General features: G+C 40.1%; 1 protein-coding gene across 4 annotated transcripts in view; it reads right to left on the bottom strand.

The window, feature by feature from the left end:
• Positions 1-18,408, bottom strand: part of LOC137795169 (metal transporter CNNM2-like) — a 33,206-nt gene that overhangs the window by 13,046 nt on the left and 1,752 nt on the right. Inside the window, exon 2 of one of the 4 annotated variants that reach the window (XM_068592494.1) lies at positions 10,868-10,996. The exons of the other annotated variants lie outside the window; for them this stretch is intronic. Coding sequence (XP_068448595.1) covers positions 10,941-10,996 — 56 coding nt within the window. The 3' untranslated portion in view covers positions 10,868-10,940. Of the gene's footprint in view, positions 1-10,867; positions 10,997-18,408 lie in introns of those variants that run through there. 4 annotated transcript variants of the gene reach the window in all.

The raw sequence follows: 18,408 nt of genomic DNA, 5'->3' as shown, positions 1-18,408 counted from the left end.
TAAACATCCACTATTACTGTCTGCAAAACGTCCACAAACAGCAGGCCAGATTCAAGTGTTATTTTCTCAGCATTTCTATTAAGATGTCAGTGTCATCTTGAGCATGCTGCTTGGTGACTGTGTGTTGGGTTGAAAACACAAATGAAGCCTCAGTCGGTTAAAGCAATCAGGCCTCAGAAGTCTATGAGCAAGCAATTACAGCCCAGAGAGGAAGAGGGAAATGGAGTAGCCAGCAAAGCACAGTACAGTGAAACAGATCAATGCTCACTTCCTTGTCTTTAATGGCTTCTATTACACTCATGGCAGGTTTATAAGCAAAGCTTCCAAATTTAGGTTTCTAGGCAAAGAATGTTGTGCCGTTAAATCTGGAAAGTATGAACTGACCAATATACACACATATATATATATATATATATATATATATATATATATATATATATATATATATATATATATATATATATATATATATATATATATATATAAAAGATTAGTTTTCAGCAACTTTGTTTCAATATATCGTTGTATAGATTATTATTGCAGTCTGTTGTATTTGTTTCTTGTCATTTAAATGAAAAGTTTTACATTTTGGCTAGTACAGTATATATTGTTCCTGCGTAATTAAATGAGAAGATCTATTCCACTTTCACGTGTGTACAATAAACATAAAGCCACCATCAGCAGCCTGTTAGCTTAACTTAGCACAAAAACTGGAAACAGGGGGAAACAGATAGTTTTGGCTCCGTCCAAAGAGGACAAAATCTACCTGAACATCACAAGTTAACATCTTATATATTGTTTGTTTATTCTGCAAAAAATAGGCAAAGTGTGAAGAGAACTTTATAGTGGTTTTATGGGATGTGTATTTAAATGTTCTTTGCTGGCTCCCACGTAACCCCATGGTGTTGGCAAGACTCCAGGAAATAAACCAACGAGATGTGATGTGTTAACTAGTGAGCTTTAGAGGTACTATGGGCAGATCTTTTCACTAGTCAGGCTAGCTGTTTTTCCGTTTCCTGTCTTTATGCTATGACATGACGGTCGCAGCGAGCGTCTCATTTACCTCTCCGCAAGAAAGCAAACACGTGTATTTTACCAAAATGTCAAATCCTTTGAAAACAAGATTACTTACTAGCTTTATCCTGAGCTTTCAACCTCTTCCATTTAAATATAAACGATTCTAACAAAATACATACAATTATGTTTATTTATTACAATTATCACAACAACAAATATTTATGTTTATGACCTCCCCTTATACACACCCACGTGTTCTCACAAAACTGAAGTATCAAACCGAGAGCATGACAACTGAGACAATACTATAAAATGTGGTTGAGACCACAGAATAAATGTATATAACAGCTATATCAATATTTCAATGATACGTGAGAAACTAATCAAACATTATTCACTCTTTCAATGCACAACAAAGGAAACTGTAGGATACAAAGTAATCCAACAACACGGACCTCCACATCATGAAATGAAAAGCTTCATCAATGAATCTCTGACGTACGCTCAGCACCACGCGAACTTTGTAATGACTCAATTAAATATCTTCTGCAGGGATGTAGTATTTAACTGAATATATTATAAAACTGTTCTAGTTTTAATGTCCACCCCACCTAGCATGAGTTAACCAAGGAACAGCCAATGTGTGTCAACATAACTTTACCATCCTGACACAAAACAAGGCCAGACCTCCGGCCTTCATGTGAGAAAACTAATAAGAGGTGGAGGACATCTGTGATATCACACTCAAGCAGCCATGTGCTCGCACGCACTAAAGACACACGAGTAACAGCATCGAGTTCATGGCAACCACCATTCTCTGCTATACTATTTTGTATATTTTCGATGGAAATCATCAGGCACATATTTAACTATTGACATGTATTGAGCAAATATCTTGCTGTGCTAGTGCCGTAGCTCCAGTGATGGCAATATCAAAGTTGGTTGAATGATTGCTTTGTTCCAAAGTAACATATCTATTGAAGTTTGTACACATAATTCATGGTGCCCGGAGGACGAGTCCCACTCCCCTTGATGATGCCCTGACGTTACTTCTAGCTCCACCAGCAGGTCAAATGTCTCACATATCCTGTTAGATATATTCTCATCTTCAGCATGAATTGGTACAATATTTGGTACAGACACTCATGGTTACAGATGATGAATCCTAAAGACTACCAAGAGGTTCATTCATGTTCACGGGCTGAATTGTCATAGCTTTGTTGATCCCCTGTCTCCCCTTCAGCGTCAAAGCGTTCCCTTATTTTGAGATGTATCAGTAAATCTACTTCGTTGATTGGCACAACCTTTTCCAGAAACATTTCCTCTAGCGCCGTCGTTGGTTGACACCAATTTGTTTAGAGGGGAAACGTCTCTGCAACTATTGGATGGATTTCCACGTTCATGTCCCGCTCAGCATGAATCATAATCACTTTGTGAGCCTCTGATTTTTCGTCTTGATATTTTAGTTTGGATCAAAAGGGTGGACTGACAGACACACATGCACAAACACACACACACACACACACACACACACACACACACACACACACACACACACACACACACACACACGCCTCGCACAGTAGCTCCACTCCAAATCGGTTTGTCTTGAAGTCCCACAAGATGAATGCATACTTTATAGTTTCCCACAAAGACAAAATACCACACAGGCGACAGGAAAAATGCAGCTTCTATCTTCCATAAATATACGACCAGACAATGACAGACTGTTTATTCATAGCTCCTTAGCTGCTGTTATGGCAGTGGGTTTTATGAGGGGGACTGGAGGTAAAGTGGGGAGGCTGACCCTCTGGACCCTCTGGACCCTCTGGACCCTCTGGAGCCTGGAACTTGGCAGCGGGCCACAGGGAGAGTGTGTCCTTGTGAGGACCAGTCGTCTGGGGTCCTAAGCCACCACTGCTGCCTGACATCTGGGGCTGTCTAGCTGGGCTGAGGCTGAATGCATGCTGGGTAGTCCAGCACACAGACACACTGCACACATCGGGATCAGGGGGTCAATTCACTTTCAATTTCATCCATTAAGGAAGCATGTTTTTTGGGTCAAAAACTGAAAGGCTGTAGTCATTAAAAGATTCTTGTGTGCGATTTCAAAAACATTTCCAGGAATAATAGTTACATCGTTAGACCTGTGAATTGCAGTTTTAGTTTGCATTTGTAATTGAGTGATGTTAAGATGCACACACGCACACGCACACACACACACACACACACACACACACACGCACACACACACACACACACACACACATGCACACACACACACACACACGCACACAAACAGGGGATTATTTTGTTTCCCCTAACAGCAAAGCAGCAGATGACTCAGGTACCAGGAAGTGCGTAATCTCACTGAGGAAAAAGTGACTGAAGGGACTGAAAGTTGTGTGCATTAGAACAACATCTGTAAAAGGCCGACGGCGCACATATAGAGCGCTACTCCACAGGGTTGTCAGAATTTTAAAAATTACTGAGGTAACCCGTTAATAGTTTGTAAAATGTAAACTGCTGGTTACCTGCTGTTCCACAGTGAAAGTCAGGTGAACCCCAAACTCAATAGGCAACATCCTCTTGGGACTATGAATGACACAATTAGATCCATGTTATGTTTGTTTGATATTTTAGTCTGGAGACACGCTGCAAGCATGACTAAAACTATTTGTATCAGCCTTTAAAAATCCCACCACGTGTAAATTAAAAGTATAAAATGTGAACTCGACTTCAGGTCAATTAATTTTGTTTCAGGATTTTGTCATTTATTTAACAGCTTTAGTGCAAAATAATCAGACTTACAGAGAAATATTGTAAGTACTTTTAATTATCAATTTAGATGACCTAATTATGTACAGTGATATTTCGACATGAGTTCATCATATAATTTCACTGAAATACAATAAATTATCATATTGAATTGTCTCCCAGCCCTCCATCCATCTATCCATCTATCCATCCATTCTCCTGGAAACCAAAACCAAGCCTGAGAACCTCCACTTCAGCCTACAGAGACTGAGCTCTTTTCCACCATTCCCAGCTTATTTATGGAATGTAGCTTTGTCATATTTTTCCATAGCGCAATTTCCCCTATAAATAGGCACGTAAGGCTTGGAGAGTTTGGGTGGGAGTATGAGGGGTCAGTATCTGTTGTGGACACTCATCATTGCCCCCCTTCCCTGTCTTGCTCTCCCCCTATTTTTCCAAATATTTGACCACTGACAAATATAGTGCAATGTTAGGGTGATGGGAACCCATTGGACAGCCTTTCTTCTAAATCTACCTCCAGAGAAAGTTTCCAGCCATTCTGACCCATTTTTCCATTGACATGGACAAAAACTTTACCCTGATGCGGTTGACTTGGTGACTATTTAAAGCTTCTGCATATACAGAAACATTTATTCTGAACACACATGCAATAAGATAACATCATTTTGTGTCTTGGGCTGTATTAGCTGGAGACATTAGTGGAATGTGTGTGTATCTGTATGTTTGTGTTTATAAGTGTCTATATTTCCTTGTCTGCACGTAGTACAGATAAAACCAGATAAATAAATAAATATGGGAACAAATTACCCATATCCAGTCATTTACTGTGAAGAGGAAGTGCAGCTGCCGCTTTGCAGAGGCTGTGACGAATTCTGGGGAAAACCTACGAGTTATATCACTCAAAAGAAAGAGTTCTTTGTCAATATTTCTATATCTCACGCACCTGTCAATGAGACTTTATGCAGCATGAGAACTGTTGAAATTGTTTCCTCTCGAGACTAAAAGCTTAAAAGGAATCGTGATTAACTGCTTTGAGCGTCATTAGGACACAGGGAGCTCGTACGGTTTGACTCACAGTTCTGACAAAGACAACGCTAAACAGTCGTTGACAAGCAAACACCAGGAATTAAAGGTATATTTTATACTGAATTTATAATTCTACTATTATTTCACGAGTAAAACAAAACAGGTACAATAATCAACTGCTGGTACTAAATACTATCAGATTGTCTGGAGTCTGAAATTACTACTGGTCTAATAAGTTCCTTTACTGTTTTAACTAGATATCAAATTATTAGCACATACAATAATTACAATAGTGTAAATTAAAGTAATCAATGCAGACAGAGCCATAGCAGCTGCTAGCCGCTACAGTGATATGGCATATCAGGTTTCTCAGCCAATTCAGCGGCAGACTTAGTCAGCTATCTCGTTATGAAGGTAGTTGAGTAAAATAGTCTCCATCAGATAGTTGTGCAGGCTGGTCATGTGGTTACAGACACTGTTGGGCTCAGAAAGTCAGCGGACATTCACTCAGGGACAGAAATCATCAAGTCGAAGATGTTTAGCTTTATTTGAACCTTTTGTAAAACGTTCACTTTACTCAGTTGCAGTAAATATATATAAGATAGGATAAGATAGTCCTTTATTAGTCCCGCAGTAGGGAAATTGCAGCAGAATACAGCAGCAAAAGACAGTAGTAAAATAAGAAACAAGTAATAAATAGTAAACAGTAATAAAACAATGAAAGTAATCCACAATAGCACTATTTTATTTAAATGCACTAAATAGCAGACTTGTGTCTGTGACCTGCCGGAAGAATACTCAGATATTTTACTTGCGTAAAAATCGAAATAATAGTGTAAAAGCATGTCAAGTCATGCAGAGAAAATGTTACTTACATGAAAGTACAAAAGTATTAGCATTTAAATGTACTTGAGATCTGCAGAATGGCCCATTTATAATAATTATACTACGTGATATATTTAATAAACTTGATAAAGGTAAGCCTGAGCTCAATCTGTGATAATTATCATCATTTAGAAAACCATCATATTTTGTTATGAATAATCTGAGTTTGCAAAGTAACTTAAGTTATCAATGAAATGCAGGGCATTAAAAAGTAATCAAGACAAGTATAAAGTTACAGAAAATGGAAATACACAAGTACAAGTACTTTAAAACTGTTAAATGGACGTGGTTACGCTGGCGTTCAGCCCCTGAGACTTCGGTTGCTCAGCCTTCGAGTCAAAGGATACAGTTACCACCTTACGGACTTATCAGGGGAACGCAGAAAAGTTGAGTGTGCTCACAGCTCCTCACCGTCATTAAGGGGCTTTGGTCACAAGATCACTCTGCTGCTACTAGCCAGTGGTGTTTCACTACACGCACACACACTTACAGTACAGCCACACACTCGCACACTGCTGGAATGACATTGTTGTTCATTCAGAGAAGCAGCTTGCTGTCGTAGCTGGCTGCGTTTGTTGTTGAAAGGTCCCCTGGGTGGAGATTCCTTTGGGCCTCAGTCATAAGGAGAGGCATCAATGGGAAACCAGTAGGGATAAATGAATGGGCCTGTGGTCAGGTGCTGCTCTGTTATGCGAGTGTTGCAACTGCTGAATGGTGAGCACATCACACAACGATGACAAGAACTGAGGGGTGTTTTAAAGTAGCAAAACACATGAAAGTAGAACTGTGTCCATCAGGATGTTCGGCTTCACCATGTCAAACTAAGTCGTATTCTCATAAACGACGGAAACTGGTTTGACAGAGATTGAACCAGTCAATGTGCTTTAATCATTAGATTTCATCCCAAGTGTCAGTTTTATTTCTGATTCTTTCACTTGGTCAGGGTTAAAAATACAAGTTTGGCTGCATATAGTATATTTCTACACAAGCAGATGTTAGCATACTCTCCTTGACAATGACTTCTTCCGAGGTCCACGCAAGAGCCTGGACTACAAGTAAAAATGTGCAACTGCAGTCTGTTGCACTTTGAATCATTAAAGATAGGGTTGGTAATATTCTTGTTGAAATTCTCATTCAATTTTGACAGCAATCAATGAATCCAATACTCAAGAATATCTGGTAATTGTGGCTATCGCAGGTCTGTAATAAACCAATCCAATCCTTTAGTTTGCCCCGAATGTAATAATTGGACAGTCTACCCACCTACCTGTCCTACGATGTGTCCTTGGGAAGGGAATTAACCTAAAAATTGCTCCCGTAGCTGTGCCTACGGTGTATGAACGTGTATGAATGTTAGCTAGTCCTGATGGGCAGGTGGCAGCTTAGCCCCTCCCATCTGTGTGTAAATGGGTGAATGATGACAAGTAGTTGGAAAACGCTTCGAGTCATAGGAAGACTAGAAAAGTACTTTCCAAGAACAGGTCCATTTACCAACAATAGTCATGTTTGTTTACATTCATAGTGATCATTTTAGCAGGAGTAGCTGTGGGGGGATTCCTGAAGGAAAGGGCTGTCAGTGTTGGCGACATGGCGACTTTCTTGCTAGATTTAGGGACTTTTGGATGCTGCTAACTTTCATTGGAAAAGAGTTGGCAACACTGGGCTGTTTTTTTTCTGTTGGATGCTTTTTTTTTAAATTGTCCTCTTTTTCTCAGCACAACCAACCTTCCCTTTAAACATGTGGTATGCTAAAAACATTACTTTCAGATTATAATAATATTATATAAGGGAATGCATATAAGGGAATGCGGTGCACTGAATACGGACCCGGCATGAGGTATTCGGCCTTACTCTGGATTTAGACTGGAAGCGAGGGAAATGAGTGAGCCCGTCTCGGCCCACAGTTCAATACATCTTAAACTTGCCATGCTTCTATCTCATTTGTTCAATAAGAAGACACACACAAAAGACAACACACATGGTAGCTGAAAAGCCGCACAAAATGAATGGGCACATGTGTCAAAAAAAAGTAGCCAGTGCAGAAAATAGTGAAATTATTATTTTTTGTTTTGCCACATTTTTGTTTTAATGATGCAGATAAACATTTCATTGGGTTTTAACAACTAAACAAGGATCTGACAATGCAAAAATGAAATTCAGTCATTAGCCTGTAATTTCAACTTGTGGTCACAGTGGCCGCTGCTCAGTAAAAGCTACACACTCATATCAATCCTCTCCCCTCGGTCTCAGAACGAAAGTAATGGAATTTTCATAATGTTTAACTATTTCTATTGGTGAATTAAAATATACATTTCCATTGTTCCTGTGTTAATTCTTGCATTATTTCTTAGTATATGCCAAATATGTCAAAAATACAATATTTGTTTGATAATATGGACACCTTTTCTTAATGATCTTGGGGTTGGCAGCATATCCATAAAGTCAATTGATTTGACTGATCTTGGCTATCAAAGAGCGGGGTTGAGGTCTACCTGAGCAATGTCTTGCTCAGGTAGTACCTGAGCAATGTCTTGCTCAGGTGGTACCTGAGCAATGTCTTGCTCAGGTAGACATCCGCCCCTCCTGATGTGTAGGTCGAGGCCAACAGTTGGCTACAGCTCTGTATCGTGCCACATGTTCTAAGCCCCGTCCGCTTTTCAGCAATTAAATCTAATTTCAGGGATTTAATCTTAAACCCTCCAATAATTATCCTCGACCCACGATTCTGTTTTACTCTGGAATACTTCACATTATAGTGTTTAAAAACACTTCACCTACTGCTCTCATGGGACTTTAAGCGCGATGCTATTTGTATTTTACACATATGTTTCAAGTTTAATCCAACACAAAACTTTGCGTATGTGTATTAGAAGGAGGAAATTCTGTGTGCAGTAAGCCGATGATTATTTGAGCGGATCGTCCACAGTCTTGGCCATTCGATCGCCGCCTGTGATGTGTGCGTGCATGTGTGTGTGTGTGTGTTTTTGTGTGATAAAAGTTCCATATAAATGCAAGCATATAATTGCAGTTAAGTGTGTGTTCTTTTAGGATAAACCTTTTTTTGTGCTGCAGTCTTACAGGACTTCCTTGACCCTCAAGGGGGAAATATCTTGTTAAATTAAATATACAATAAAAGTAAATGTTTTTTACAATACTTCTAACATCAGCCGCAATAAGCAGCAGCAGTAATACGTCGCATGGCTTTACCGTCACTGCTGCAGCCGAATAACTTAACTCACTCGTGACACGGAGAGCGCAGGCTAATGAAACACCTGAAAACACACATTTTTGGCAGCAAGTACTTGAAGCTTTAAAACTCATAATTAATACCTCAATGAAAACAATTAGCCGAGGCAAAATCCTTAAAGCTAGAATGAGCTAAGTACTCTATAAAAAAGCTCCCGTGCTTTGTGCAATAGGCTTTGAGAATGTGAGTTATTGAGGAAAACACGAATCCTGCATCCTATGTTTGTATTACATGACTGGCTACATACATAATCAAGACGAGTAAATTTGATGCTGTTTTTATATAAATATGCACTCCAGTAAAATATCACTATTGGTTTAATCTAAGAAACATTACCCTGGTTGAATATCATCAGCTTCCTGAAGTGAAAGTGATTATAGTTCTCACCTTCAATAACTGCAGCTTAAGGGACATAGTGGCATAATAACAATAAAGTTAATAGTCAAGTTATGTAACAGAGCTGTAAAGGTTTATCGAAATATTAACCTTCCAGTGATAATTAATTATACAATAATAAAGTCTGTCAATGTATCCATGTGTGAGCTCATTCAAATACCACCACGCAGCCACAGGGGAAAGGTTTTAACCATAGATATAATCAACAGCCTAATAACATAATTCTGCTCAAACAATGAAAAGATTTACCTTGTAACTCTAAAAGAGCCATTAACACTATTTCTCTCAACATAAAGTCCCTACTGATGACTAATGAACCATTACTTATGAGAATAACACATGGCTTCAAATGTGTTACAACTCTTTTCGCCCTTGCGTTGAACAGCTATTCCAACGATATTGAACAATGAAGATGAGATCTACAAACATTTAAAAAAAAAAAAAAAGTCACCTGAAGCAAGAAATCAGCTCATTAAGACTTCCTAATCCTCACGAAACCCAACTTGTTAGCATGCTGTATGAGCCCAGCCAAAATCACCATTTGCAATAGTTTCAAACAGGACAGCAATAATAATTCAAGCTGGAGGGTCAGCTGTGGATGGGGTTGAGGCTTGGAGGCTGGATCTGGGCCTGGAGGGTCAGCTGGAGCAGTGGCAGAGGCCTGCAGACCATAGTGGGGCTCTACTAGCAGTTTCCCCCCTTGCTGTTCGCCGGGAGACACCAGAGAGGGAAAAAAGGGGCCGGCATACTAAGAGAACTGGTCGGTTCAAAAATGCGTCTGCGAGTTTACAACAAAGCTGCATAATCTGATTTCTATCTGAGTGGAGTGTATTCCAGCTACTTTTTCCCTGTTTACACTGACGTCATAAGTAAGAAAAAACATCTGAATTCTGTCATAAAAGAAGCTGATGTGACACTTTATGGAGTTACATTTTAATTGAGGACCAGCACCCATCATTTTCATGTGATCTGTTACATGAAAATGAGCTTCATGTAAAAGTTGGATAGCAGTGACATAAAAACTGAAGCTGTGGATTTCAATTTGAAAAATTAAAACAGCAAAAGCAACTTTTGTTATGCCTGTGATGTCAGTGGAAAGTACTACTTTCAGTTCAACAAATAACACTTTGACACTTTTGACACAAATGACACTTTTAGTGTATTAATTATATCTATCTTTTTTTTGTTTGCCCTGTTATTGTTTACATTTTTGCAATTGTAGATTTAAATATAGAGAGGATTAACAATTGTGTTCTTTGGTGGATTTCCCCTTTAATAGTACTTTGGCATGAAATGGTCACATGAACTTTTGGGAATGACCCGTTGACTTTTGACTGGTGCAAATTTCTCACAAAAGAAAAAAGTGGTACAAAGAATTTTCTGATTGTCCCCCAAACTGATGCGATTAGTTTCCTTAAAACCATGAATGTTCATTAACAAAGACATCCTAGTGCATCTTGTAAGGGCAAGACTAAGCTGATGCTCAATCCTTCTTGTTGTTTTATTTATTATTGATGTGTTTTACATGGCCAGCTGAAATAAAACACTAGCGCTGCTGAAGCCTCAGGAAAGTAGGCTCCATCAGCTGATTCTAAACATCGCTGGTGTCTTTCGGGCCTGTGAAGGGCCCGTCTTGGGCTTTTCCTCCTGCAAGTAAATGGAGAGACGGACAGTGTGCCCGGTGTTATCAATGAAGCCAGCCTCTTGGCTCTCCAAAAAGTGCAGCTTGGAAGGCGTCCATGGCAGGGCATTAGGCCTGGAGGTTTGTGTCGTTTGTAATTTATAACACTGAGGGAAATGGGCAAGAGGACAATATGGAGAGAAGTGGGAGAGAGGGAATGTGGGAGGAGGGGGATGGGACTGCTCGCTGCACAAGCAAGTGGCTCTGCTTCCCTGAGTGTGCTGCACAGAGCCTGGTTACTAGGCTGACCAAGCTGGAGGGCTTTCTGCCCCTCTGAGGCACAGCCTGAAAGGGCCTTAGTTTTCCTTTCGCTAGTCAAAGTAAGTCGAAACTATATAGATATATAGCTGTGGATGCATTCATATAGCTGCAAATGGAGAGGGAACTATCTGTGGGAAAAAAAAGGCCGCTTGGTTTAAAGAATAAATACAATATGGACGGCTCTACACTGTACAAGGATCAGTGTTTGATAGTGAATCAAAATGGATAACTTTCATGAAGTTTCACTACCTCCTTGTTTCACTTTTGCACAGAACCTCTGCAGCTCAGTGACTTCAGCAACATGACAGACTGTTACTGTAAAGAACCTGATATTTAGAGGCAGCTTTACAAATTTGCACATTTCAGCCCTCACTGAAACACCGTGATCATCATCATTATCATCATTCTTCTCCCTCTCCTGATCATTATACAGCGACACTAATAGCAGCAATTTCCCTTCATTTGATAAGAATTACATAATGCACAACACCCAAATTCCTAAGATAATATCTTAAAGACGTAATAGCAGTCTAAACAACATGTCTGTGACTTTTTCTTCTCCCCAGACACAAAAGGAGTTACTCATGACAGTTTTTAAAGATTTACAAAACAAAGAAAATGTGAATGCACTTTTATTTTATGTCCTTTAGCGAGACAAGATCTGCCGCTGAACGCAACAAGAGCGTCTGTAGTCTGGTCGTGATGATTTACAGATTATATAATAATTTGTACTCCTAGCAGAGAGTGTTGGATGTTTACAACGCTGACTGAATTGTCTTGAATTCATTTTCATTGCATTGTTAATTGAGATCTAAATGATTGCCTTGAACCATTCAATCTGCACTGTGGACATCAACTAGCATGTCACAATGCTCGAGGCCACAAAACCAAGGAAGAAACCGGACTGTGATCAATATAGACAACTCATTGACACTCATTTGGCTTTTATTTAGATAAAAGCAATAACCTGTTCCTTTACAAGCAAATATAGTACTTCTTAGTCTGCTGTTATGGTAATAGTTCTCCTATCGTGTAAATTATAAAGTCAAAATAATCTGTTTACGCCTTGGTCCAGTGTGATCTGTTTTGGGAAACAGCTTATTAAAAGAAACGTGGGGGTGGTTGCATTCTGGATTGCGTAATAACACATTTTCCTCAGTAGTGCATGGCTACAGATCCTTGGCAACATGTGCTGGAAGGAGACTGAGCTCCTTAACTACATCCACAACAAAAAAACCACCAAAGCCTTTCTTCAGGAATCATCACAGACGCTACGAGAAATAAAGTGAGCCTCTAAGGAGCCTAGTAGTGAAGTTATTAAGAAGAAAAGATGTGAAGCAACATGTGCAACTGTGCTGAAGAAATGTGTGCGATCTGGATCATACTTTACACTGTTGTGATTTCAATGGACAGATTTCTTCACAAAAGAGGCCGGAGAAATACTGAAAGACCTGTATACACGTTGCATTAAGCACCTCAGATGAATCACTTTTGGGGTATAACATGGGACTTATTCTTCACTGGCTCTATTTCAGTCGACACTCAGACATTCAGCTCATTGTACCTCTACTGTAAGGAGTCTTTTGATACATCACTACTGCCATACAGAGCCGAGAAGGCCAGATCACAAAGGCTTGGATCAAAAGTCTTCCATGAAAGAAATTCATTCAATTTGCTCTTCAAAGTGAAGTTTCCTGAATATGTCATCTTCAATGCAACAGGGACCTTGTTGTACTTTTTTTAAAGACAGCAGCACTTTGTATTTTTCTATTGCACCTTTTGTTAGTTTGCCAAGCGAGCAGAGATTGATGCGAGCTAAAGCATTTCCCGACGAATGCTAAATATAGCAAGCTGACACTGACACCGCTGTTTGTACAGCGAACAACATAAGCAGGAGTTGTGCAGGTAGGGTGGCATCCCATAATGGTACAGTCCTACCTGACGACTCGACTACGCACAAAGCGAGCGTTTCACCTTAGCCGCCATGTCACCGAACAGTTAACCCATGGTGGTTTTGTGTTAAATACGTAGTATAGGGGGTGTCCAGGAGAAAATACATGTAAAGTAAAAGTCATAATGCCAGATCAGACAGGCTTTGGGAATGCACTGTGCCTAGATTCACACTCCTCAACTGTTGTACTAATCGGGTCTTAAAAGCCTACTTCATGTTGTACCAGAATCTGAAGAATGTAGGCCAATTCAAAAGCCAGTCTTTAACACAACAAACTCAAGAGTTCAATCCAGACAATATCTAAATCAGCAAAAGTCAATCATGAAGTCACTCATTCACATATCACACTGCAATTGGAAACTCATAATTTTGAATAAATGTGATGATTACATCACATGTGGAATTTTAAATATAACCTTCAATGTTGCTATGTTCAACAAAAGCATCCTGTACTCCAAATGTATTTTTTGGTTGTATAACATTTACTACACATAGCATACACTTTACACTCCTGCTTTAATGTTTTAGATTGCATTCTCCCTGCAAACCCACCATTAGTTTCCATTCAACTCGACTTGGATTCTGCTTGATGACAAAATGCAGCAAAGTAATCATTTTGTCACCTAAATTATTTGTCAAAGTTCTGTTGTGGGGTGCCAGAACAATTGTTTGGGTTCGTTTTGAAAACTCTCCTTGCTTGTGTACACCAGACGCTACATGCCCAACACCAAACAGCAGACAGACATAGTTAGAGACTATTCCTGTGGAACCTACTGGCAAAATAAGAGGCAGATATAAACTTCTGGTGTGAAACTGAGTTTTAGAAAGGGATTTATTAATGGCTCACATTTGACAGGTGATTGAAATAAATGACTCTTACTGAATCCTGAACTCGCTGTGTGTCTGCTGGATGCATAAAGATTGGCTTGACTATGAATAGAAAACTGTTTGCTAACGTGCTGTGACAAAAAGTAAAGACACTTTAGCTGTGATGAATCACCTACAGTACTTCCAGAAAGTTTCAAGTCCCTGCGAAACGGTGCTTTGGAGAAGAAAAAAACGAGTTGGCACTATATAAAGTATTCATGATATGTAGTATAATGGGCTAAAAGCTGCAAAACAATCGTTAGTCTTCTATATTAAAAGTCAAGAGTACAACAGAGTCCTCTCCTAAAGTGTTACCACCAGGGTTGCATTACAAAAAATTAAACATTTACTTGAATTATACAGGTGCTAATTATGTTGAATATGTATATTTTCATAAACTAAATATTTAGTGAGACTTAAGTCTCAAAAGGCAGCATGCGTGACTGGACCAATGAACATGAAACACAATTGATAGTATTTATATGAATGAAGATATCATGCTTTTTAACGCGTGTTGATGTGTTAACGATGCTGTTTGTAAAATGACATTCCAGAAAAAAGTACAAACTACAACTACTAATGCCGCCTCCTGTAACACAAAGTATTGTGAAACGCAGACAACCTTTGATTTGAGGTAATTAGTTGAGCGGCTGGCAGGAGAAGTCTTGCTGAGTTCAAAGGGGTGTCCCTCATCAGGAAACATTAAGTGTTCTTCCCAACATGATGCCATTAAATCCAGCACTTGTTGCAGCATTAGCACCAAGGGTTACCAGGCAAACACACACAATTTCTAGACATTTGCTATGATACGCTTTGCACAAACATCCAGGAAGAATAACAGCATTTGAAGCAAAACCTCTGTCGGTATTTCAAACTCTTTTCTCTGTCGGCCTGACAGAGAAAAGAGTTTCACTTTAATACAAAGCACTGAGCAAAGAGACCATGAAGGCTGCCGAATCTGAATTAAGCATAGATTGGCCTATATTGCAGCAATCAGGGAACTAGTTCAAGACGTGCCAGGCCTCATGTAGGCTCTTTTACACTGGGGTCCTTACCCTCCAACAGTGGAGCATGTATACCCTGGGCTATAAGGTACTACTCATACAAAACTGTTAACATACACGCTTTAACATAGCTTTAAGGGAATAAGCAGAGTAACAACATCAATTTCGACACCACGTTTACTAGTTGTGGATGAGAAATACAGAGTGTTTGCGTGTCTGTTGTTAGAAAAGCAGAGAGACACTTGGGGATAAAGATTTTTCTTGCCTTTGCTGGGTCAAGTTCCAGTCAACCTCTGGACTCCCATATTCAAGTAAGGCAAGTGGCCTGCCTTGCCCAGGGGCAGAAAACACACATAACCTGATTTGAGCTCTCCAAACATCCATACAGCAGATACCGTTCTCATCTCACAAGGCTGGTTACACTGCATGGAGGTGAGTGTGTGAGTCATTTTCACTTTCAGGAATATCACAAAGTCAGAAGGGCATCTGAATTCCTGTTTCTGACTCAACTGCTTGCTTTTGTCCCACATGGCACACACACTGACCCACTCATTAACCGCTAAACCTGCAGCTTGACAAGCAGCCTCTGGATGACAGTAATTGTTGCAATCGCAAACGGAAAGCAATTAATGAAGAGGTCAGAAGTTTCCAGAGGGGTGTCTGCCTGGATTAAAAAGCTCCTGCATGAATCTCACCGTAACCCCTAACCTAGGGTCTGGGTCGAGTCGGGGGAATCATAATGTTTCACGGTCGGGATCAGCATTTTATTTCCACTACACTTAAAAAGCTCACGCTCTGTCATCATCACTATTAAACAATTCACACTTTAAACCAGTGGGATCTCTGAGTAGATTGTACACCGAATGATATAACTCTATGAGTGGAGTGTTGAAGCATATTCTACATATCCAAGACTGCAAAGAGTAAAACACCTGAAAGTCACCAGAAAGTTCATACCAAATACTCCGACAGTCTCTAATTTAAGTTTTTTGTCTTTCGTTTTCGTAGCAGACTTCCGACGACTATGCAGCTCTGCAAGCGGCATCAAATTAATTAACAATGACTTACAATACAAAGCACTTTGAACTGAGTGTGTGCTGCGACCAGAGCCAGATTGACGGGAAACTTTGACCCTGCAGCCCTCCCTACAACAGTTGCTTACGACTTCCATGAGAGGCTAACGGCGAATTCCCTCTGGCGCGGAGCCATCCTCAGAAACACTCTGACCCCCGGACTGGGCCTATATGAACCGTGTTGCCAACATGATGTGGACATGCCGTGCTTTGTCTTTTAGTAGGAAACGCACAGAGTTCATTGAATAAAAACTGACTTGAGTAACCAGTTACAATACAGGCAGACTAGTATTAGAGCCAAAAGTACTTGGCCAAAATGGATACGCTGAAAATCATAAGTAAAGGTTTTGATGTCATTCTATAACAATATGCTGCACACCTGGTAAGTAGACACATTGATTGTAAAGAACCCCACATTTCTGCCCAAGCTCACTGTCAAACACAAGTTTGCACAAAAGCTGATCAGTGAACTTTAATTTAGTCGTGAAACATGCGTCTGAGTTTGAATTGACTTCATCCTGTGCCCTGAATCCAACAGAAGTATGACGATGAACATACTGTGAAAGAGCAGATGAGACCTGCATACATGATATTAGTAGTGGTAGGACTATAAGTCTACCACACTAGCTCTACAACTTTTTCAGATATTATTCCACACTCCATTACTTGCTCCACTTCATTTAATAGTTAATTTTGTGAAAGATTAGCATTATTACTGTACTATGTATTGTGACAGCTCATTTAAGAATAATGAAGTTATTATTAGTAGTTTTTGGCGGAGCTCAAATGTGTTAATATGTGTCAATTCAATGTGATGTTGCTCTTTGGCTTTCGGTTTAAGTGGCAGGATGTCTGCTTTTCAGCCCTAGCACAGCCTCAGGGGTCAAGAACAGCCATAACACTTAAAAAGCAACATGTCACCCATCAGATGTTTATAGTCCAGTGTAATAAGTGAGGCAATAGATACTGCAAGGATCGTAGTTGGTGATAATGTTGCAATTATGTACCAGAACATGTCACAATGCTCTTTTGTAACACTTATATTCTGTCAAACTTTCTTTGTCTGAAAAAAAGATCAGTAAGGTGAAGGGAACTGACCTTCTGCTTGTGCATGTCTGTAAATAGTCAACTGTGATGAAAAACAAACAACTTCCCAAACTAGTATATTATGTAATGCTAATTTGGCATCGAGAACTACAACTAATTTCTGGTAATGGAGCTCAATGATTTGCTCTGTTTTCCTCCCAATTAATCCTCTTAAAGTAACGCCACGCACCACTCATGCTTTCCCCCTGTATTTAAGTATTGATGAATTATTTGCTATGCAGGTGTGCCAACGTATCACTGAAGATGCACCTCTGGGCCTAAAGATAAAACAGACTAGCCTCAAATCTACACATCCAGTGAGGAAAAACTTAGTCGGTGACAACAACGTAGAGGGGGAGGGCGATGCAAAACGCCAGGTAAACCGTGGGTGAGGTAAACATCAGGCGCATACACATTTCACACACACACAACACATGGGGGGCTCGAGGGTGTTAGAGGCTGTTATTCATTATCCACACGACTGCATTCCAGGGCTGGACAAAAGGAGTTATCGTGACCATCATTCAGAGGCAAGCACAAGAGAGGTAAAGAGGGATTTAAGCAGGTTCTCAAACAAGATGCCCCCACCTGATAACCTGCCGTTGCACCATTCCCACATGTCCTAATGCATTCACAAATCAGAGAGACAGAGAGAGAGAGAGAGAGAGAGAGAGAGAGAGAGAGAGAGAGAGAGGGTGGGGGGGGGGAGGAGAGATACCGTGTGAACATTAACACTTAATGGAAGCGATGGAGGAAGATAACGACACCTCCTCCTCCTCGGGAGAGGAAGTGACCAGAGTGCCTCACTACCGATGAGGCTGCTTCAGTGCTTTGTGAGGCGGGTCAGATAAGAAATGCCCAAACAACCCTTTCTCTTTTTTTCCCTTCACTACCTGGAATTTCTTGCGAAATCAAGAGCATACTAAATTCTTCTCCCACTTTTATTCCCGAGGATCACGTTTTGGACAGTTAAAATTCGCCTGTACACTCCCAAATCCAAGAGGTGGACAGGTGAAAGGCCAACCAGCGAGTGCAATGACCTTTGACACTTGAGACTGGAGAGAGATTGGACTGAAAATGAGGAGGCCGCTCTTGTGTAGATAGTTTTTCATTTGGCATCAGAATAATAACTACAA

This window comes from Clinocottus analis, unplaced genomic scaffold (assembly GCF_023055335.1).
Source record: "Clinocottus analis isolate CAN_PGR_092001 unplaced genomic scaffold, fCliAna1.0.p SCAF_27, whole genome shotgun sequence".
Classification (NCBI taxonomy): domain Eukaryota; kingdom Metazoa; phylum Chordata; class Actinopteri; order Perciformes; family Cottidae; genus Clinocottus; species Clinocottus analis.
The sequence above is the reverse complement of the archived record's forward strand: the minus strand, read 5'-3'. Positions and strand labels throughout refer to the sequence as shown.